Source organism: Leptonychotes weddellii, chromosome 6 (genome assembly GCF_054177405.1).
Source record: "Leptonychotes weddellii isolate Sample4059 chromosome 6, ASM5417740v2, whole genome shotgun sequence".
Classification (NCBI taxonomy): domain Eukaryota; kingdom Metazoa; phylum Chordata; class Mammalia; order Carnivora; family Phocidae; genus Leptonychotes; species Leptonychotes weddellii.
Window position 1 is genome coordinate 32,144,030 of NC_138374.1, and position 24,279 is coordinate 32,168,308.

At 35.8% G+C, this 24,279-nt stretch overlaps 1 protein-coding gene across 6 annotated transcripts in view; it reads right to left on the minus strand.

Moving 5' to 3' along the window:
• Window positions 1–1,708: 1,708 nt before the first annotated feature.
• HECTD2 (HECT domain E3 ubiquitin protein ligase 2) overlaps window positions 1,709–24,279 on the minus strand; it is a 72,932-nt gene continuing 50,361 nt past the window's right edge. The window contains exons 11-21 of one of the 6 annotated variants that reach the window (XM_081823847.1): window positions 23,094–23,190; window positions 19,913–19,999; window positions 18,920–19,052; window positions 17,932–18,020; window positions 14,368–14,526; window positions 11,087–11,161; window positions 10,372–10,459; window positions 10,180–10,286; window positions 8,774–8,889; window positions 7,490–7,633; window positions 1,709–4,339 (exon numbers count right to left, since the gene is read on the minus strand). In XM_081823847.1, the coding sequence (XP_081679973.1) occupies window positions 4,219–4,339; window positions 7,490–7,633; window positions 8,774–8,889; window positions 10,180–10,286; window positions 10,372–10,459; window positions 11,087–11,161; window positions 14,368–14,526; window positions 17,932–18,020; window positions 18,920–19,052; window positions 19,913–19,999; window positions 23,094–23,190 (1,216 nt within the window). In that variant the 3' untranslated portion in view covers window positions 1,709–4,218. Of the gene's footprint in view, window positions 4,340–7,489; window positions 7,634–8,773; window positions 8,890–10,179; window positions 10,287–10,371; window positions 10,460–11,086; window positions 11,162–14,367; window positions 14,536–17,931; window positions 18,021–18,919; window positions 19,053–19,891; window positions 20,000–22,048; window positions 22,189–23,093; window positions 23,191–24,279 lie in introns of those variants that run through there. The other 5 variants (XM_081823846.1, XM_081823848.1, XR_014146249.1 and 2 more) reach the window with 5 other exon arrangements.

The window sequence follows — 24,279 nt, forward strand, 5'->3', positions numbered from 1 at the left end:
GCACTGGGCTCCCTGCTCCTCAGGGAGCCTGCTTCTCCCACTGCCTCTGCCTCTCTCTCTCTGTCTCTCATGAATAAATAAATGAAATCTTAAAAAAATTTAAATCTTTATAAAAAAAGAGAGAAATACAAGAATTAGTTCTTCAAGAACTGAAGAATAGAACCATCTAAAAGAAAGTATCAAAGAGGGGAACTTCTTACACTGTTGGTGGGAATGCAAGCTGGTGCGGCCACTCTGGAAAAACAGTATGGAGGTTCCTCGAAAAGTTGAAGATAGAGCTACCCTATGGCCCAGCAATTGCACTACTATTTACCGCAAAGATACAAATGTAGGGACCCGAAGGGGCACCTGCACTCCAATGTTTATAGCAGCAAGGTCCACAATAGCCAAACTGTGGCAAGAGCCGAGATGTCCATCGACAGATGAATGGATAAGGAAGAGGTGGTGTATATATACAATGGAATACTACTCAGCCATCAGAAAATGAGATCTTGCCATTTGCAGTGATGTGGATGGAACTAGAGGGTATTATGCTAAGTGAAATAAGTCATTCACAGAAAGACAATTATCATATGATCTCACTCATGTGGAATTTAAGAAACAAGGCAGAGGATCATAGGGGAAGGGAGGGAAAAATAAAAAAGACGAAATCAGAGAGAGAGAAAAACTGTAAGAGACTTAATCAACTGAGGGTTGCTGGGGGGGAGGTGGGATAAGGGGATGACGGGCATTAAAGAGGGCACGTAATGTAATGAGCACTGGGTATTATACAAGACTGATGAATCACTGACCTCTACCTCTGAAACGAATAATACATTATATGTTAATTAATTGAATTTAAATTAAAAAATAGAATACAGAGAAATTGATGCAAAAAAAAAAAAAAAAAACCCTTGCCTAGTGAGACATCTACAAGGAGAAATTCTAAAGCACTATTTCTAGAATAAGAAATATTCTCCTAACACAATTTTAATGCCTCAGAAGCACTTTGTGTTCTTTACCTGTGGTTGTCCCCAGTGTCTGATAGGCAAAAACCTCCAGAAGGCTGCAGAAGCCGTGGTTTTATGACGTCATCACATTAGCACCATGCTGCCTCTTGCACCCATCACGTTGTTTACCATCTGCCACATGTGTGCTTTACACACATCGACTCATGTAATCCTCCTACAAGCCCACCTACGAGATAGGGAGCTTTGTTTCCATTTACAAATTATTTTCATGTAGTAATTGAGGCCGGGGGAGAGTAAGTAACTGGCCTAACACAACTAGTGAAGAGCAAACCCAAACCCAGGCAGTCTGGCTCCAAAGCGCTGTTCGTAACCACCACACCGGACCAAAGGCTGTGTGGCCATCTGGGTGAATTGATCGTGTATTTGCCACTGGGAAAACCCACCCTGGTCTTCCTTCCTCCCTCCCAGCTGCCTATCTTCCATGAATCAGTCAGCTCTCTTCTTCCATGAATCACTCATGACATTCTCCCCTACATTCTCATAATCTCCTCTTTCTTTTCCTTAAGCATAGGAGATGTGGGCAAGGGGAGGAAGGCCAAACTAATGGTTTTGGGGAAGAATACTTAAGATCTGAAGTTGGCCAATGAAATGTCATACTTGGTTCCTTTCTGGGTGGCCTCCATGACGTTCTAACGTTCATTTGACAGAATGGTCTGTGACCATCCAGACACTGGACAGACATTACTTCATACAGAAAATAATGTGAAAGAAGTTGATTTTATTTGGTGTCAACATCAACACATATCTTTTGAAGCTCTATGTATTAGCAATTTTCCTAAGCACTAGTTTAAGAGACAGTGTAATGAAGAGAACAGTTTGCTTTTATATTTTTAACTTATGGTTTTAATTAATTGCCTAATGTTAAAAAATTGAGCTGAAGCCTGACTGATTGTATAACTTTAATATTTGAAAAATTTTATCCAGAAATGAACTTAATACAATACAGATTTGTACAAAAAAGACAGACTGTTAAAAACTTTTGATCATACAGACAAAAATATGATTAAGCAAAGATTTAAAAAGGACAGGACATTTTGTAAATACTGATAAATACTGCACAATGCTTTAATTTACTGTGGCAGATATAAAAATCAAGACTTCCTTAACAGATTATATTAAAAAAAGCAACTACATGAATTTTCTAGCTATTTAAATTAATGAAATAGGACAGTAGTGGTTTTGTTTTTTTTTTTAGAAAATGAGGTATTATTACACTGTAAACCAAAACCAACATAAATAAATAAAGGCAATGTGTAATTAAGTGACAAATGGTTACAAATTTCAACTTAATAACAACAGACAACAATAATTTTCTAGTTCCTTATGGACTTTGTCATGTAAAAATTTGGCTTGCTTGTGTACTTATTTAAAAGTGACAGAGCTATCGATAAACAAGCACATCATTAAACATGCAGACCAAGCCAACACAATTTTTCCGTCTCTACCAAATAAAAACTCTGTTTTATTTAAAACACTTAAATCTGATTTCTTATACGTGATTCTTTTGTGCTTATTAGTAAGTAGTAACCTACGTTCTAGTCCAAGCAGTCTAACAGAGAAGCAGTTTTATTCGCAGATGGATAAGAAACAGAGCAAACAAAACAAAACCAACATGCCTTTAACTCTCTTAGGCTTTTCCAAGATTTTTAAGAAGAAAAATCCTTTACATAGTACACCCAGTGGAAAAGCAGAGTCACTTCCTTTGCAAGGGGAACAGTAAACGAAGGAATTCCTATTCCTCAAAGATTCGCGAATTGGCCCCAGCCCTACAGGAGAACGAGTTGATTCGTTCCTCCACCCGAAAAGAATTCTGCTGGTTGAGTGTAGGAAGCATAGCAATAAGAAAACAGTGTAACTAGGAAAAAACCGGGGGACAGTATTATTTGCCTGTGAACCATATGCTGGTACTAAATGCTGGCTTCATTATTATTGCAAATGTATCTTCAGAGTTTCCTGAAGGAAAGTTATCAAAGTATAATAAAGAAGTCTTGATTCCGAAATATTTGTAACATGCCAATAAAACTGCTTCATTTGCTGTAAATAAAAAGAAAACCATTTACAGTCTGACTTAAAATGTAGTTTCTTTTTACATGCTACTTATTGAGAAACTCCAAAAAGGGTACTTTTGAATTTACTACATTCAGAATCCAGTGAAATACAAACATTTTGGCCAAAACGTTGAACTTTATTTTTACACCAAGCTATATCATTTTGACACAGATGTTATTATTGTATTCACTTTTGTCAAATATCTTACCCTAGCCTTTCCCCAAAATTAGTGCTTCAGTACAACTGGTAATCAAAAAATATTAGAAATAAGCCTTGTACATCAATCAAATTATATATAAAAACAGTTCTTTTGTGCTTGTAATTGACTTAATTTATCAACAGTTAGATCTGATATCCCCTCTAATGTTCTGACCCTTAAGAAGAAATGATCATTATACAAATATTACAGAATACTCAAAGTAACTAGCTTACTGCCAATGTGCATGCAGACTAACATTACTTAAAAGAACAGAACCTCGAATCCAATTAGTCTGAAAATAGTTAACACTCTTGTACAATCATCTTTATTGATTTGTAAAAGCTGTATACACATCTAAAACCCTGAATTTACTTTGTAAAAATAAATCTTTTAGCAATAAATGGCACTATCAAAATCCCATTATTCTCAGGCTAATATGTAGTTATTTACATGCTTTTCAGCAACAGTTGAAAAGGATCTTATAGGACCAAAGCCAGTATATCAAAAAGAAACCAACCCTGTGAACAGCATTTATGCTGTTGTTGTTTACCTCTATATGAAAATATGGCTACATGCCTTGCACGAACGAGAACGGAGCTGTGTGTGCCACCGGGCCCCACCGGGCTCCACTCTGCGGTCAGCGCGTTCTTCACTGCGCTTTGCTTTCCCAGTGGAGCACCTGTGAGAAACGACCTATGGAGACTCATAAAGTGCTATAAAAAGGAAGGGCCGGACCCACACCTGTCTCTGCCATCTGGGCTTCTCCTCAAGCAATTTCTGTGTTTTTAGAAAATCATGCCTCCCCCACTGAACATACTTCATATTTGATTTAAAAAAAAATCAGTATTTTAAAGTTGGTGAGCTTTGTCAAGGTGCTGTGAGACAGAGACATGAAAAGGTTAAAGGCACAATAAGAGGGAAGTGAATGCTACATATAAAATGTATTTCAAGTCTTCTAGGTCACTCAAGTCCAAAACCTTCTGAATTTGAAATTCCAATGATCAATTTCTGTTTTAGGTCCTTTTTGCTCTTGTAGGGGGGAAGGCAAAGTTGATTGAAGCAGGTGTGGGCCACAGGCAACCTAGGGGAAAAATTTTTTTTTAGCGATACTAAGTCTCACAATACACACTGGATCAGCGCAAAGCTACTCTCAAACATGGCCGACTCAAATCTAGTTCGCTATGCCGAGAGGCGACTCCTTAATTCCTTCACTGAACAGATACTTACAGAGCACCCACTATGTAATGGCACCGTTGTTCTAGACACGGGGGCTGGGTTTACAGACCAGACGGCCAATGTCCCTGTGCTCTTGTGAAACTTGCATCCCAGAGGCTTTACTGTTGGAGGCAGATCTGAATTTGAATGCTGGTTCCCCAACTTACTGGCCGTGGGATCTTGTTCGAGTGGCTTCATGTCTCCACGTCTCAGTGTCCTTGTCACCACAGGGTAAACTATCCAAGTGGGTTGTTTAAAAGATTTAAAGAGCTATGCGCATAAAACACGCGGCAGAATAGTGGATAATACAACTGTTATTATTTGTCTTGACTGTCCAAAAATAATAAAAAGAACATTCCTGGATACTTGACGCCCGTGCTTTCAGTGCTGCTGCCCTCAGGCACACGCGGCATCCATCCTCTGCACCTTCTGGACCAGCCCCAGCTTCTCCCTGATGACACTGTCTATCTGCACTCTAGATTGCTACCCTTTTCCTAGGCCCTTCCTTCATCCTGCAGACGTTAGGACCTTTGCAGCATCAAAACAGCCATTGGAGAAGTCAGTGAATAAAAATGGGGAATGTGCCAGAGAAAAGAACATCTTCAAACAAGTTTGTAGGATTAAAAACTAAACTTTGACAGCCCTGTTTTAAAAGATTTAAAATTATTACAATCAGTTTGCATTTATTGAGTGCTTGGTCTACGACAAGCATTGTGCTAAGTGTTTTTATATGCAGTGTTTAATTTAAGCCTCAAAGCAACTTAAAAAGTGGTTTTTGTTATCCTCATTTTACTGATGAGGGAAACTAAATATGGGAACATACAGGTTAAGTAATCTGTTCAACGCCATAGAGCTGGTGAAGTTGTAGACCCATTAATCAAACCCAGATCAGCCTTACCTCACACCAATACTGTTACCATGTAAAAATTTAACATTCTTATTTAACAAAAATCTAGTGGATCTACAATGGTGATGTACACATCTTTGATGGACAACTATATTTAATCTATGTGAATGTCCTACTGCAAATCCTAGAGTTGTGGAAGATTCATGCCTAAATGTGCTTATGAAATAATCTCTGAAATAACAATAGGAAAAGTTTAGGTGTAATATCACTTTTGTCTTAAATTACATTACTCACATTATCCTTTTTATTATTTATTTATTTATTTATTTACTTACTTATTTTTAAGGTAGGCTCCATGTGTAATATCACTTTTGTATTAAATTACATTACTCACATTATCCTTTTATTTATTTATTTACTTATTTACTTACTTACTTATTTTTAAGGTAGGCTCCACGCTGGGTGTGGAGCCAAATGAGGGGCTTGAACTCACGACACTGAGGTCAAGACCTGAGCCAAAATCAAGAGTTGGGCGTTTAACCAACTGAGCCACTAAGGCACCCCTCAGGTTACTCTTTTTAAATTGACAATATTTTTGTTTGTCAATATTTTGAAAAACTAATTTCTGTTAAGTAAATAAGCGTATAACCTTAAAAAAAGCTTCTTTTGAATTTTTTTTCATTTTAGGTCTTTCAATGTAAATCTTATTTAGACATTTCTTAATTATATATATACGTATATAAATATTTGTTATATATATGGCCTCTACCTTGAGGGGCTAAATGACTAAGATAAAGGTGCAAGATGCTAAGTGACATAGGATTTCTATAAAATATTTGAGAAGTGAATCAAAGGAATGATGATTTTTTTTTTTCATTTTTTTTTTTTTTAAAGATTTTATTTATTTATCTGAGAGAGAGAATGGGAGACAGAAAGCATGAGAGGGGGAGGATCAGAGGGAGAAGCAGACTCCCCGCTGAGCAGGGAACCCGATGTGGGACTCGATCCCGGCACTCCAGGATCATGACCTGAGCCGAAGGCAGTTGCTTAACCAACTGAGCCACCCAGGTGCCCTGGAATGATGATTTTTGGCTTTACGGAGGAAGTTGATGGGAAACTGGGTCTTTAAGGAGGGGTAGAACTTTCTTGAGTGGAGATACAGCAAGTGAATGTCATGTGTTGAAAGAACCACTTAAAGTATGAAAAAGGAAAGGACAAAATGTGTCTAAGGAATAGCAAAATAGCCTGCTGACTAAAGCATGACAAGAAAGGAAAACTGCTATGTAATCTTGGGGAGAGGACTGTAGAGCTTTATTGGACAGGCTCTAGAGTCTAGAACTTAAACTGAAGGAGAGCAGTAATAAAGCTATTATGGCCCAAGGAAATACCATAAGCAAAGCAGTTTTAAGGAAAATGAATTTAATAAGATAAAATAATTAAAAAGGGAAGAATCTGAGCAAGTAGACCAGGAAGAAGGCTATTTCAATAAGCTAGGTATGAGGCTAAAAACAACTACACCAGGGTGGTGGCCGTGGGAAAGGAAAGGACAGAGTCCAGGTCTAAAATGAAAGGAAGAGCTGACAAAGCTCAGGGAATATATTGGGTGGGAGAAAACTATGATTCTAATAAAAGCAGCGTCTACTCAAATCAGCTCTAGAAATTATAAGGTGTTTGGGAAAACAAGTAGATCAGCATCAACCCATTAATAATATTAGAAAACAAAGCCATCATTCAAAGCCATCATTATTACTTTCATATGCAAAGCGCACTAGATTAAAAAAAAAAGAGGACTACTAACTAGAGGATTTCTTGTACTAACTAAAATACAAGCCAAAAAACTCACCTTAATATTTTTAATAAAAAACACCTTTAAATAAGAATGAACATTATACAATGTACAACTAAAAGCCAGCTAGATTCTAAAAGAGACTACAAAGCAGTTGACTTAGCAAAGTAAAAAGTTGACAGAAAGGAATTATTGGTATTGGTAAGTCTCAAAAATGAATAGAGAACCTTAATGCATACTCTCTCTCATTTCAAGGTTGTATTTACTCCCAAGATTTTTTTCCTACAAAAATGACTTCTGATTGAAAGAATCCTCTAATTCCAAACATATTATTATTAGCAAAACCTACAGATTAAAAATAAAATTACAATCTGGAAATTTACCAGTTAGTAGAAGTTTCATTCTTTGAGATTTTAAAGTTCAAGTCAGCCATTCCTCCTACAGGTACTCTGTCACTTCCTGTAGTAAAATGTAGCAACTTCTTTTGAAGATCAAGAGGAAATCCAAGCACAACATCCCAAAAATATCTAAAGAACACCAAAGGAAATTTATATAAAATGTCTTGTCAAAAATCCTGCAGATCAGAATAAAGTAACATAAAGTAAGCTCTAAGGAAAAAAACTTCCCTTAAACATACATAATAGCCCTTAATGTGAAGTTAAGGAACGACAAGCTTCTATATATGAATTAGATTTTTGACTAACATTATGAAAGTAACATTTTTTTTTTTTAAGTAGGCACCATGCCCAGCATAGAGCCCAATGCGGGGCTTGAGCTTAAGACCCTGAGATCAAGACCTGAGCTGAAATCAAGAGTCAGACACTTAACCAACTGAGCCACCCAGGCACCCCAAAAGTAACATCTTTATAGAATTATAAAAGTATTCCAACAGTAGATAGTACAAAAGCCATTTTTCTCCTCTATAATTTACAAGCCTTATTTTTTTTCAGCACAATGCTAGTAAAATGCTATTTATTTAGTATAGCATCCCTGAAATTCTAGAACCTGTCATTTTTTTTTTTTTAAGATTTTATTTTATGTATTTGACAGAGAGAGGAGACAGCGAGAGAGGGAACACAAGCAGGGGGAGTGGGAGAGGGAGAAGCAGGCTTCCCGCTGGGCAGGGAGCCTGATGTGGGGCTCGATCCCAGGACCCTGGGATCATGATCTGAGCCGAAGGCAGACGCTTAACGACTGAGCCACCCAGGCACCCCCCAAGTCATTTTTTAAACAAGTAAAATCTTGGGGCACCTGGATGGCTCAGTAGGGTAAGTATCTGACTCTTGATTTTGGCTCAGGTCATGATCTCAGGGTCATGAGATCGAGCCCCATATTGGGCTCTGCGCTGGGTGAGGAGCCTGCTTAAGGTTCTCTCTCTACCACTGCCCCACCCCAGCTCACACGCTCTCTCTCTAAAAAAAGATTCAAAAACGAATCTCTATACTCTTGTAGAAACTTATTTATATCACTTTCTCCCAAGGGGACTGCTAAGTGATTTCATATTTAATATTCTCACATTACTTTCTAAAGATAAAATAAGGCAGTGTGGGACTCTACAATATTTCAGCTAACTTACTTGATTCAAAGATTATAAATGATACAAATAAGTTACACTCTCTTTCATCCCCTCTCCGGCAAGCTGACTCTCAGAAGTAGAATGGGCTAACCTTATAGTTAAGTCTGTTTTTGCGTAGCCATCATACTGAGTACTTCTCTGCAGAGCATGCATGTCCAGTTCGGGACTTCCACAGACCAGAATTTCAACCTCTTCTGGACGAAGCAGCTGCCAATAATTATTTTCCAAAAATGATAATAAAAAGTGATGATTAAAAAAATGAAATTGGAACTATCTTCACTGAATCAAATTACAAAACATATGACTTCTTTATAGTAAACCAAGCCATTTTTATTAAGGAAAAATCTCCATTTTTAGTTTTCTCCTGAGGTTAAGATATTTTTGCTCCTGAAAATTTATAAATCTTGTCAAACTATCAGGCTCTCCCCTTTGCAAATAGTAATTAGCAGTTTGCCAGAAAAACAAGCAGATGACTAAGCATGAATTCAAATGACAACTCTTCCCCACCCCCTCAGGCCTGCTTGAAACTCTCTTAGCTTATTCCAGCCTCCTTCCAATAGACCACATGCCTCCTAGGGGCACTGCAGAGTTTGGGTACTTGGTTATAGTCTGCCTCGTGTAGTTCACTGGTTTTTTCACCTACATAAGTTGTCCCTCACCTAAAGAGATTAAAACTTAAGAACAGAGACCATGCTGTGCCATTTAATTCTTATTTTCCCTCCCTCCACCCCCACAAGTAGCAGCGTGTCACAGACAAAACCCAGTTAGAGCTCAATGTAAGTGCTCCTTTTTCAAAGGTGCTTTTAACAACAAAAACGTGACAGAGGTTACCTTAAAACCAGTTCTCTCCTGTAACAATAACTCAGATGGAAGACCTTCCTCCAAACGCACATACTAAAACTGAGGGGAGATGCACGTGGCATGACTAGCACCCCCTGCGTAGCTGGGGGAGAGCAGGGCTTCTTGAGAAGACTCTCACTGACTTTTATCTGCCATGGTGTGCTAAATGGCACTGACCCACCTTCACCTGGCTAAGGCATGTCAGACCAACCAGAGTTCATCATGACTCTGAGGACAAACTACTTCCTATGGGTAAAAGGGAACTCAGAGTTGCAGCAGGAAGCAGTTATAAATATGTTCCTTAATCAGAAGTTGTGGCTTCGGCCCTGGGGCTTACATGTTAACTCTGTTTTCTGTGCTTTGTCCCTCAGTATTAAGAACTTGGGCCTATGGGATCTCTTCATCTACTCTTAAGGAAAATTCTTAAAGCCCCAAAAGACATAGTATAAGACAGAGCTCAAGGAAAGAAAAAGGGAGTTGACTGGGCTTTTCTCCCATTACAGAATTAAGGCTGAAATGAGAAAGCTATTTTTACTTCTAGCTCTACCTTTAAAAAGTAAAAAATATTTTCTATTTTAGAAGCTTATCTATTTAAGGACTTATCTGTTAATATTATAGTATTACAAAATTGAAAGCATAATTTAGTTTTAAACTCACCATCAGGGCATTTGAAGCACACACACTATGAAATCCGTAATAAAATGCAGCAAATTGCTTATAGATGGATTTGTTGAGAAGAAAGTCAATATAAAGCTGCACATATTCTGGAAAGCAATTTTACATCCATTAAACAGTAAAAGTAAATGATAAATATTCATGCATTTCAATTAAGAAATGGTGTCTACCTACCTTTCCTATTTTGATTGGTAACTGGAATTTTATCACCACCTGGCTTTAAATTGTAGGATTTAATTATTCCAAATTCTTCTTGAAAAACCTGTTGGGAGATTCCAACACAAGATATTTATTGGTATGGTTAATATAATAATAGGCTTCCATGAATAGGTTTATAAAAATTTAAGAACACGCCTCCCCCCGCCCCATACAAACTACAGGGACTTAACCCTCTCTGTGGAGCACAGCTGAATACCTTACTGCTATTCATCGACTTATGTGGCCGTTTAGGTAATACTCAGGTCTTTGGAGCTCTGTGGATTACTCTGACTTCCATCTCCCAATTACTGTTAGGGGAGAGGAAATGAGACCATTTTGGTCTGATCCATTAGTTTCTGCTCCTAACTTCTTGTACTGAAGCTACAGGAGAGGCTTATTTTTTAGAAGCTGAAAAGCTCTGAGAAGGTAGCTGAATTAAGTCAATATGCCAGGTGCCTAGCAGAGTACCTGCACCCTTGGGGAGTTTCTTTAGGCACTTTCCTTGACTGGTCCTCTACACGTGTCTGCTGTATTGTCTCTGCATTATCAGGTTAAGAACCTTTATGATAAGGGATGGTGTGTGTTGATTAATCCTCGTTCCTCTTTTCTAATGATAGATATTGAATAACAAATGGCATTTTTCATATATGAAATACCTGGTTAACGGAAAGCTATTTGCCCTTAATGGTACCTGGAATGTCGAATAGAAATCTTCTTCAACATTGCCTTCATAGGATAGGAGTTCACTTAACCCATGGGCCAACTCCTGTAAAAAGAAATCTGTTACCTGTGTTTTTAATCAAATAATATTACCTAAAATAGTTAAGCAGATCTACCATAGTGAACTCATGTGAGATAGAGTAGATATACTCTTTCAGATTTTGAACTAAAGATAATATTTGGGATATATTTTTCCAGGGCACAAAATGTTTGTTAATGATTTCTACCACGTGAAAGGCTTGGAAAAACTCGGGAAGTCACGTAAGAGGAAAACATCCAGTTCAAATGACAGAGGCATAACTCGAATCTGTTCTTATGCAGTGAGTGAAGAGCACAGTCTCCATCATAATTCACTGCTATCAGCAACATTACTATTTATGAATTCGTAGTATTTTTCAACGTATATTCCTTAAAAATCTGCTGTCTTAGGATTCATCTTTTAAGCATCAAAACACAGTTCATACATGGCACATGGTTTCTACATTTCGGTTACAGTGCCCTTCTCTTCCCCCCAGAGTTGGGAACAGCAGAAGTAGTATTTTCCTATAACTCATGATATCCGTGAACAAAGATTTACAAACAGAAAAACTGACCCAATATCTAAAGATATTTTTCAGGTTTTATGAACAAAATTAAAGTTTTAATTTATTTTTAACTATTAGAGGAAAAGGTAAACAACAGCATAGAATGATCTTAAATACATAATAAATTTTCCATTCTGTTAAAATCAGAAATTTTTATACAAATCTAGGCTGGCATAGATATGGTATGACTGTCATCATTTGCTTCAATTATTAATAAAAATCATGAATGCTGAAAATTATAATTGGGAGTTTGCAATTTTTAAGAACTCCAGAGACTACCAGGTGAACCCAGGGGAAAGGACTTACCATCATCTTTCAGAGATGAAATTTTTAATGACAAAATACAAAGTCAATAGGTTATGAAGTTATGTATTCAGATCTGTTTTATTTGGGATTATAGGCCCTTTATTTCCAGACTTTGTATTTTCAATCCCCTATTTTTGTTGAGAATCTTTTTTTGTTTACCTATATTGTCAATCTTAGACTCTTAACTGTAATATGCTATTTCTAAAATACTATTAATTACCTGTATAAACTTTTTAGGATTTTGTAAACCCATAATTAGATAAAGAGTGTGTGAATATACTGAATACTGTTTTTACACACCATTTGAATACCCTTCCTGGCCTTATTTAATACAACATATTTGGGAGTGACTTAAGCAGAAGAGATATCATAGTTGCTGATTCAAGGATATGCTCGAGTCTCCTCTGTTCTGAACTAAAACCCTCAAGAGTAATTTTCACAAAGTTAAGGTTGGGAAGATTTCTTATTGTTGCCGCAGGACAATCCTGGTGGTTTGTCTAAGGAAACAGTGGAATATTACTGCATTTATTAGCACCACGCTGTAGGAATCTTGATTCATTATTAAAGGGCCAACATAAGAATATGAAATTAGCACAGTGAAAACTTCAGCTCCATAATATAATATTTCAGTGTAGTCATTCATAAAATATCCATTATTAACCAAAAAAAAGCTGGCTCTAAATGAGTCAAATTTGAATAGTTTTAATCATAAAATTAGGCAATTTATTGGCAAAAACTAGTAATAAAATTAGAAAATTGGTAAAAAATTTGACAGAAACTTAGTATGTGCAATTAAAAAAATTACAAAAATCTAAAATGAGATGGTACTCAGAGATTAGTCTATTCCCAACATTTTACAGGTAAGAAAATTAAGTGAATAATCCAGAGTCATAGCTAGTGTGCTGCAGATACAAGACTATAGAAGGGAGAACTTTGTTGTCGTTGTTGTTTTTTAAAGATTTTATTTATTATTTGAGAGAGAGTGAGAGCACGAGCCAGGGGACAGTGGGAGAGGGAGAAGCAGGCTTCCCACTGAGCAGGGAGCCTGATGCGGGACTCGATCCCAGGACGCTGGGATCATGACCTGAGCCGAAGGCAGATGCTTAACCAACTGAGCCACCAGGCACCCCAAACTTTCAGTTTCTTAATCAGAGTCCACTCTGTTAACTTGTGCACTCTCACATCATACTATTTTTCTAACTATTAAGTCATTTTTGTTTTGTTTTGTTTTTTGTTTCTTTTTGAGAGAGTGTGCATGCTCCAGTGGGGGGGGGGGGCGGGGGGCGGCGCATGGATGCAGAGGGAGAGAGAGAATCTTAAGCCGGTTCCACATCCAGCACAGAGCCCCACTCGGAGCTCGATCTCATGACCCTGAGATCATGACCTGAGCCAAAATCAAGGGTTGGATGCCCAACCGACTGAGCCACTGAGGCGCCCCACTATTAAGTCTTACAAAAATGTGGATTTATGCCCTTAATTGAAAATATCTTAAACCCAACTTCCAAAAATGTGTCTGATATCAACCCCCTGGGGAGTATGAAGAGTAGTTTTCTAACCAAACATGTTCTGGAGAGATTTCTCAACTTCCACAGGAAGGCAACTCCTACACCAAACTCCCTGGATCATTAAAACACAGGGATATTTAGATAGGAATACTTAGCAACAGAGATTCTCCACATGTAGGCTATTTGCTAAAGATATTACCAAGAATTTTCTGCTGACCAACAGTTATCAAAACTCAGCTGTAAAAAATAATATTATTATAGGGGATTATCAGAAGGGTATGTATAGTATCTCCTCCTCTACTAAATTTTAATCTTTGATTAAATTTGATGATGAGAAATCTAATTTCTGAACAGAGGAATGTTATAAGAGGCAGTACCATGAAATTCATTTGTTGTATTTATTTTGGAGATGTTTCTGCAGACACTGTTACTGATATAGCACAGTATCATCTTAATAAGAATCCACAGAAGTAATCAAGTACTAAGGGCTTTATTATCTCATATAATTGCTCCGTATATAAGTTTTGTTATCCCACTGATCACATAAGGAAACTAGAGCTCATAAAGGTTAAACAACTTAGCCAAGTTCACTGAGCTAGTAAGTGGCAGAGCCTGGATTCTAATCTCTATCTCTCTCATTTCAAAGCCTGTTCTGCTATGCTGTAAGAGCTTAGGAGTGCAGCAAAGTGGGTGATCTCTCTCTAGGAGGAAGGAGAAAGCTAGATGAAGAAGGAGATGGGTAACATAGGTAGAGGGAAACTATATTTAAAAATAAGAATAGCATTAGGATAAAGACTTCAGGTGGAAGAGAGATGATTTAGCATTAAGGAATAAGATGCTAATAACTTTATACTTACAGGCATAATTTGACACAAGTCGTCAGTGGTCACACTGCAGATGCCTACTGGTATATTTTGATCACTAGGAATGATGGGAGGGCTCAATAATTTCTTGTAACAGCAGGGGGGGAAACGAATATCCAAGGTAATGCTGTTATAAACAGCTAGTCCCATAAGCTATGCATACTGAATGTTAAGCATTAACATAAAATCCATGACAACAAATGAGTTTTGAATTATGCATCAGTCTATTTCTTGCATACTTCTTTCAGACCTAACACTGATTTTAATTAATCCCACATACTTCTTTTTCTTTATTTTCCCTTTATTTTACAGAATATAATTCCTTGATTACCAAAAGTCATGGGAAAAGGGGGGCGGGGTCGGTTGATAGTATTTGATGATTTCCCCAGGAAAATTTATCTAAGATCACAACAGACAGCAATTTCAGACATTTCATAAATTATTTGACATACAAGAAAACACTTTCTAAATTTATTCTAAATTTAAATGATGTTGGTGATTTTATAATTAGAAGGAGCAATTTATTCAGAACCCAATGCAGAATACACTACTAATTTTGGTTATCATTTTAACTATTTTAAAACTAAATACAGACTATGTAAAGAGAGCTGAACCGAATAAACATATGGACATGGACAATTACACACACATACACACAGATGTACGCACACGCTACTGATAGGCTAACAAGACAATTACTCTCCTACAGAAATACTTGAAAGGCTTTTATTACTTGGAGTGTACCCAAAGTGTTGAGGTTAAAAACTACAGATGTTATATATATATAAACCCTGCCCAATTACATTTTATTTATTACTTATATGGCAGAATGTAACTTATCCATTTGCTGAAAGAGGGGTTTTAAATGTCATATTTCAGCTGTCAAATAAAGAGTATTATATCAAGTTATTAAAGAAGTCATTAATTTTATAGGCTCAAAAGGAAATCTAAACATATGGGCTGGATAAATTACTGAAAATAATTTTTAAAAATTGGAAGACAGCGAATATTTCAATTTGCCAAGGCAGAATGAAAGTTAATAGTAATTTAAGGAATAGATATATTATTTTATAGGTAACCGTATCAACAGAGACCGAGCATTGTATTCTAGAGAGAGATACTGAAAATGAGATCTAATATACTTCCATACTTGTGATAATAGCAACAATGATAGTGACCATAATACTATGATGGTTACCATTTATGATCATCTACCACAGGGACAAGTTCTAAGCATTTTTCATTAAAACTTAAAAAAAAAAAATTATAACCCTAAAGGCAGGTTCTTAGCAGATGAGGAAGTAGCCCCGTAAGATTTGCCACAGGGCAGTTTCATATGCAGACTACAGTGTTTCATTTCACACTAAGTCAGCCCGTGCTGGTTGAAGCAAGGACGAGACGAGGATGGGGAAATTCCGCTGGACCACTGAGGCATCAGGTGGTGCAAACAGGGTAGATTTTAAAAACCCTGTTTCAATGGCCCTTTTGGTGAAAGCATTTCTAGTTTAAAAAAATTGTTATATTATGGCTCTTCATGCAATCTTCAAAACATTTTATAATTATTATTACAGGTTTCACTATATAACATTTCTTGTAAACTCCGAAGCCTTACTATATTTAAAACTGAAGTATTAGGAATGCAATGCTGGCAGGACTACTAGAACAACAAATCTCTGGTCCTGAAACTTAAAGTGAAAATATGTACAGAACCAACTATATTTTCTCAATATAGAATGTGTATTCTCAATTTTTACTTCTCACCTTTGTTAGATCTATCACCTACTTACATGATCATAATCCATTATCATGTCACATTTTTCCTATATATTTCCTATACATTATCATGCTTTTTGGGCATCAATCTCACTTTTTATAGTATTTTTGTGAGTGTGCATGTGAGATAAATACACATAATAATGAGATAGTAGTGGCTATAATCATTTAAGTTTAGATTTAATTAATTAACTGGAAATATGCAGCATATGTAAATATTCTTAATGTGCTCACTCTTTTGGGTAATGATTCAATAGAAACTAGTGCCTACTGCAAAAGAAGCCAATTAGTAAACTTATGATTTTATGGATAGCACCATTCTAAAAATGTGATTTAAGCTAAATAAGATCTAATACTGCATTATAAATATTAGAAAGTCAAAATATCATCCAAATCTAAGCTGTGATAAGAATGTAAAGTATGACAAACATATATATCAGGGAATTCAAATAGCTCGTAGTGTAGTGAGAAGTATTGGTGACTCAGGCCTTCAATGAAACTGAAACATTCAACAAATGATTACTGTAGATAACACTATAAATATAGACGTCTAAGAACTGATGAGCACTCCAGATTGTGGAACTTGGTGCTCTGGACCTTTGGACATGACGACATATATAAAATTTCAAAGTAGTTTACCATCTTAATGTGCAGTTTTCTCCCTGCTAACTTTTCTTCCATCCACTTTCCCAATCTTAATATACATTCCTCAGGATTTATTTCAACAAATGCAACTGAACATTCCAAGCCCTAAGATCACTCCTGATTCCTTTGCTCAAGGTGTCCTCTGTAACTCAGGGTGCCCTCTGCTTCAATCAAGGGGCCTGCACACTTCTCTGTAACAAGCCCAGGACAATGCAGCCTGGTTTCTAGCCATTCTCCTAAGTCTGTGTCCTACTCTCTCCAGCCCTGTGCTAATCAGATAGAACTGTTCCATTGTTAAACCTCTACCTTGTCTGGGAAGAATACACTGACTCTTTTCCTTCTCAGAACTCCTTAGCACTTAATGTCAAAGAGTCATGAATCAGATGACCTTGAATTGGTGGTCATCTGCCCAGCTAGATGGTAAACATTTTAAAGCTGGATATTTTCCCCTCTTTTAACATAGGTATCTCCAGTGCTTGCTCATTTATTTACTCTTCCCTCCTTTCTTCCACAGACAATTATATTTCTTAAAATTAAAAAAGTTAATGTGGCAGGTATCTTTTCCAATCCCCTACCCAATGCAGGAATGTCGTCTCCACTACACCTGATAGGGATCAGAGGATGGCACAGGGATTTATATAATTTTAAAAACACTATACAATAATGCCATATACTTTCAATATTCCCATTCCATTCAGTTTTTAATTTGTGTGGACGTTTCTAGAGTTAAGGGCATATTAAAGACCTAGATTTAATTTCCACAATTTCAATTTATTAAACTAAGCGAAATAAGCACAAAGTAAAAGAACAGAAAAATAGCTCATTACGAATGGAAAATATACTTTAATTTTAAAAATGTCCTAATTTTCTGATAAATCAGATAATATATGAAATAGGAAATAACTGTTTTTATTTTGAGATATTTTCAGAGAAAAATATAAAAAATTCATAATTCCTTTTAATTAATTAAGTCTGGTGACATACAGCTGTGATACTGCAAATAACTGAAAATCTATTAGTAATTTTGACAAGAATGTTAAATCTGAATAAAAGGCTTAATGTGAACAGCTTTCCAGAATTCAGATAAAATTTAAAATCTCTAGTGTACTAGCACCTCCTAGTGGAACGTTTAAAGGATACAATTCCAACCAATCGGAATTCAGAATAGTTATCACATTTAAAACTGCTAAACCAATGGCAGTGTGAATCCTTGTGATATGTAAACATGCCTGAAAAAAAGAAACATAATTTCATTAGCATGACTGATTAAAAAAAATCAAAGTACTAAAAATGTACATAATATCTCATCTATTAGAAGCAAGACATTTCAGCAATAGTTCCATTACAGACCATCTTTCATGTTAAAATATATAAAATATATGCACAATGATGTGTAAGAGCATTTTACTGTTTATTGGCATCCTGAACCAAGGGTATAAATGGGTTAAAAAGAGAAAACTAAATCAGTTGATTTTCTTTTATAAAAACGATAGTTTTATAAGTTATGATCAAAATTAATTTTGAGGATTATCTGGAGATTTTAATTCATCCATGTCATCTCTATTTTCCATTGCCAGAAAGAGGTTATATATACATATATACAAAACAAAGAGTAAGAAAAACACTTAAAACTCTCTTTGAAGAAAAATCTTTTATAGACACTAAGGATTATATAGGTGTTTTCTCTAAATAAGATAAAATTTAAATTTCAAAGCTTACTTTTGTCTTAAAAATTAATTAATGAATTCTTATTTATCAAAATGGCTCAAAATCTAGTGGAAGAGGCTTCAAATATTAGTGTAGAGCAAACTACAGTCTTGTTTTTAAATTCTGAATGTTCTTTATTTCAATGACAAATTTTTATGCATTTAGTTTATTCAGGAAAGATGAGGATGCTGCCTTGCAAATATATACTTTCAGTCTTTATTGTGTAGGATTCCCGGTAAGATAATGAACATTTCAATCATCAGTTTGCTCACTTTTAAAAATGTAAATAACAATCCTTAAATTACTCAACATTTATGGTTGACAAAAAAATCTATAAAGTCATAGGGTAGGTTAAAAATAAGAGTGCCTACTTAATCTAACAATTATGAAGAAACACGGTTCATAAAAACTGAATACTCACCATAATCTGGATGAAAAATTTGGCGAGTTAGAAGAAGGAACCATTCTTTAGTCAAGCCACCCATGTCCAAACCAGCTTCCCCTACAAATGTAACTTTCAGCTTCTTTTTTAAGTCTGCTCTTTTCCGGGTTAACTATTTGAAAAAATTATATGGTAGAGAAGAACAAAGGGCAGTAAAAAGGAAATTAACTTTTTTAATTCTGGGAAATGCATTAGGCAATCTTTATCTTTATTTATCATGTCACAAAACTCACTCCATCCATTCATCCAGTAATTTGTCAGTTACTGTGTGAATTAAACATTATTATGTTTGTTGTAGAGATCAAGAGAAAGAATTAGAGGGTCAAGTACCTTGCCCAAAGTTCCTGTCTCCTGGTATCATATTGCCTCCAAGATTTTAATTTAGCAGGTTATATCATAAAATATTTCATTTCCTTTTCTTTAACTTTCCTTCCTGATTTTAAAAATCACATAATGAAATTAGCCATTATCTTATAATAGCCACATGAAGATCTGGCTGAAGCACTGTACATACATGAAGCTCCGTACAAAGTAGGTTTGGGCCTGAGTACACTCAATATCCCCTGGAGGTCAGACCTCTAATTCTAAAGATGAGTAATCTCAGGCCTGGAGAAGTTAAAATGACTTGTTACATACCCAACAAGTAACAAAGGTGGGTCCAGAATCTAAGTTACATATTCAGAAACACAAATTGCTCACTTAAGTGTTCTACATAAAATCCTTTTCTGGGGAGTTAACAACAAACCATTAATAAACATATAAATAATGAACATAAGGCTTATTATGTGAAAACACAACTGATTTTAACGATGGTACCAGAGTATGAGGAAGCACACTTACTGGCATACAAAAATGAAAACCAGATTACTAAGACTTTAGTAATACGCCATATTGTAGAATTTATTTAAAGCTTTAATCAATTAGTACCATTTTGGAATAAATGATCTATACCTCATCAAGCGAATCACTAACCAGATGTGTCCGTCTTACTTTCATATTTAGAAATAACATGTTCATATCAGGTCTCTGTCTTCGAGATACTTTATCCACCAGACTTTGCTATTTAAAAAAGAAAGCAAACATTTTTACTTTTACTTAAACTATAATTTCATTTAAAACATTTTAGCACTGTAGTAAAAATCACTTATATCCTTCTCTATGCCATCTCTCATATAAATATTTTCATAAACTCAATTATACAAATTATTATTATATATTAATTGTATATATCTTTTCATTTTGAAGCAATGGTAACCAAAGGGGGGTTCAAAATATAGGACCAAAAATAATTCACCTTCTATAGTAAAGAATGTTGCATTACAGTTTCCATATGTCTCATCTCTCAAATAGCAACGCTATTTGTTTAGTAAGTATAAACATAAAATGGGAACATTTGAAATGAGGTATATACTATTGATGATGAACCTGGCTTAAGCTTTTTAGATACTGAATTTACTGGAAAAGCACAGTTAATCTACTTTTAGAAAGTAATTTGTCAACATTTATCAGAAACATTAACAATGTTAATACCCTTTGTCCCAATAATTCCACTTCTGGGAATTCTAAACACAAAAAGTATGCAGTGAAAAAAAAAATATGCTCATCACAGCACTACCTATAAAAGCAAAACTTTAGAAATATATAATATATGTATCTATCTAATGTAATATAATACAACTATTAAAATGGATGGTTATAATTATGTAAATAACATGGAAAATATTTAAGAAAGGTACAAGTGAAAAAAGCAGGGAACAAAAGTGTGTATACAAAATTGTTTCAACTCTATTGCCTTTTAAAGATAATATAGAGAAGAAATATCAACAGAAAATTTACTAAAATATTAACAGTTTGTGTATGTTATGTTTGGGTAATGGAAATGTCTGGGTAATGGAAATAGGGGTAATTTAAAAAAATCTATGGTTTTTCAAAATATAAGTAATGAGTATGTAAAAAACACATTAAAAATACCTATTAGAAATAGTTAAGTATCATAGGAAGTCTACATGCTTGTACAATTTATAGAATTTAATTTAATTAAATAATTCTTATCAGACTACTTCATCTTCTTTGGTAGGAAAGAAAAATTATTGTAGACTAGAGATGACACTTCAGACATTTTAAATAATGCAGTGAAGTGCTTTAGTAGATAAAATTTTAATACTACAAATCTGTATAAGGCTATGTCCATGATTTTGTAGATTACTATAATAAAACAGTCTAATTCAGAGCACTTCATTTCTCTAATTTAAAGGCTTTTAATAGTTTTGCTTTTTTTCTTCTTCTCTGGGTTCTCCCATTGATGCTCAGACAGATCTCTATTCCTGGGATGGTATCCTACGTTATGGGCCTATTATCCTACCCTTTCCTATGTTATGTTCATAGTCTAGCTCCTGGAAAGCCACCACACTGGAAATATCCAGCAAACAAATTTATACTAAGATGCTAATGGTAGACAAGGCTTAGTGGTTACTCTTCCCATCAGGAATATTGAATAGAAAATGCTTCGAAGGAAAGAAGTAATCCCTAGAAGGTAGAATTTAGATCCAGTCTGATGAGGAAGTTATTTTTGGTTGGGGAATCTCTTTTGCAACTTCAGATACCATATAAGCTCTTGTTTACATTAACTACCTGTAAGGCTGTCTGTCCTTGTGTCAATAGAATCACCAGCCATTAATTCTAAGTGGTGTGGCTGTTTACAAGTTAAAATGTTGGGAAACACCCATAAGAACAGATAATGCCACTTAACTCTTGAATCTCTCCTCACTTGTGTCCATGCTCCGTGGAAGACAGCCTGTGACAGAGTCTACAGCTGCCACTCTCCTTTTAATTAGAAGAAAATTCCATAAAAGGAGATATTTGATGTTTTAGGTGTTAAGTGACATGGCAGAAAACTGCTCAGAGGAATGGAGATAAACTTCTAGCTCTTCAGATTTTTTTTTACCAACATAAAAAAGTCATAGCCCAAAGTAAAAAAGTACTAAAAAGGCACATGAAATTGCATAAATGCAGCTAACAGAAACTGCCAAATGACTAGCTGTATAGACTAATCTTTGCGCCAATATCTACCCGAGATTAAGTAATAGTTCTGATGCCAAATATACCTGTTTAAATTTACTTTTCAGGGGGGAAGAGTGGCTTTGGAACTCCCTTGGTACACACAGGCAATAACGTTTCTTCTAATATTCTCATAGTCAGTGTGAGCTGGCTCTGGGATGTCACCAGTCACTCAACTCTTTTGTCCTGCTCTGTGATAGAAAAAAATACTCACCTTCTGGGAACTGAATTACCGAAGAATAAACATTTCTCATTTTTTAAAGCATTTTAAAGTATTATAATTTATACTTTAGGAATGTTTTTATATTCTTGGACAAGACATGGAAATCATTTCTTTTTATTTTGAGGATCTCTTTAAGACTACTGCCAACCTTCCCTCTAATTTTTAAAGTAGTGAGTGTCCCGAAAGCGGATACTCAAAATATATGGGCATTGAAATGTATAGTCTAGAGCTCTAATAAAAGAAAAACTGCTCACTCAGTCCATCTCTCTTAGATAGCATACGTAAGTTTTCCTGTGCTATGCTGAGACACGTAAGGACAGGCCCAGAGATAAACTTCATCCTGCTGGGTGGTGTGCCTACAGCCAGTCTGGCTGCTACCCCAGTTTCTATGGGTCTCCATGCCTTTTGGTTTCCTAAGAATCCATAAAACATCTTTCACCTCTCCTGGACATATTTCTCAGTTTCCCAAGGTTGTACATCTCCTAATTTTTGGGTTGTTCCTGTTTGATTTTCATAAAGCCTAGAACATGCGGCAGCAGTCTGAGCGGTGTGCTCGCTGTAGTATCTGCCAGTGCTCCGCTGGCTACCGTGGAGCTGGAATATGGTATCCATGGCATGATGTCCAACAAGTTCCCAGTACTTTGGTCTGTGAGAGGTATTGCATCTTCCTGCTCTATTTATAATATGATGAGGGGTATCTCTTTCCTGTATCATGAACAGGTTTAAGCACTTTTGGAGGGAGTTATAAAATGAATTTTACTTTTAACATTTCCTGATTATGCTAGAACAATTCACAAGACATTTGATTTATTTATTAAATTATTTACTATATTGATTATAGTCAGCATAAATATGTTTTTGTAGCTGGCTTACCCTTGCGATGCTTATCATCTGTTGTTCTGAGTCTCTTTGAATAATGATTTTTTTTGCAGCTATAGAAATAACGAATGGGTACTGACAGAAGGAAAACCTGCTCAACAAGTGAAAACAGAAAAAGCAAAATGGTGTATTTTTAGCAAAATTATACTAAGGGAGTATCTAAGGTACCCCTCCTAACAATATAAAACATTACTTTTGTATTGTGTTTTACCATTTACAAAATGACTTTATGTGCATCACTTCTTTTAATCCCCACAGCCTTGTGAAGTCCATATCATTACTAGACGTGCTGTGTGCTCACTCTCTAGAGGAAGCTACATCTAACATTCTGAAATGTACTAACCACGTATGTGGTTTACACAACTCATTTCAGTTTATGTACAGTCACCTGTAGATCATTACCTGTGAAAATATGGCCAACGCCAGAACCCGGAGGCAGAAGTACTCACGAAGGAGGATGAGGACAGAAAGTTCATGTGCAGAAATTATAAAAATCCATTATTACATGGATATTTCTCGTGTGCAAGCTTCAGAAATGAGGAAATCTAGCAATAACTACAGTAGTAAAAAGCAAAGTAATAAATTTAAGATCCATAAAATAAAAGTATGCTGCTGCTGGTATTGCGTGTAATGGTGTAATAGTATGAAATGGTATGTATTTGTAAAGACACGACATAATGATCAAAGGTCAAGAAAATAACTAACTTCCTCCCTTCAGAGCTGATCCCGTGTTACATAAAAAAGCCACAAACTACCCAGAGAAAAATGCATTTAGAGAGAACTAGTAGGTGACAGTGACACTTCAGGAGGCCGACTCCAGCGGAAGTGGCTGCAATGACTCCATCAGTTACAGCTGGAATCCATCCAACTATAGTCAAGCACTGGGTGTGAAGAAGGCATGAGGAGGAAACCGGAGACTACCGCCCTAGTGCGAACCACAAATAAAACAGCTTTCTCCGGAACGCAATTGTTAATAAAAGTTGTTCAGTACTAATGCGTAATAGTTTTGAATCACTAAGTGCTAACTAAAAATTTGGAAATGAAAGAAGTGCAGTGAGCTTAGTAGGGTATATCTTGGTCTTATTATGTATTTTAAAACTGTGTGGCTCAACCCTTCCCTAGTCATGCATAGAAAAATGATACCATGTGTGTGACACACTGAAATAAACAGATGTGGCTG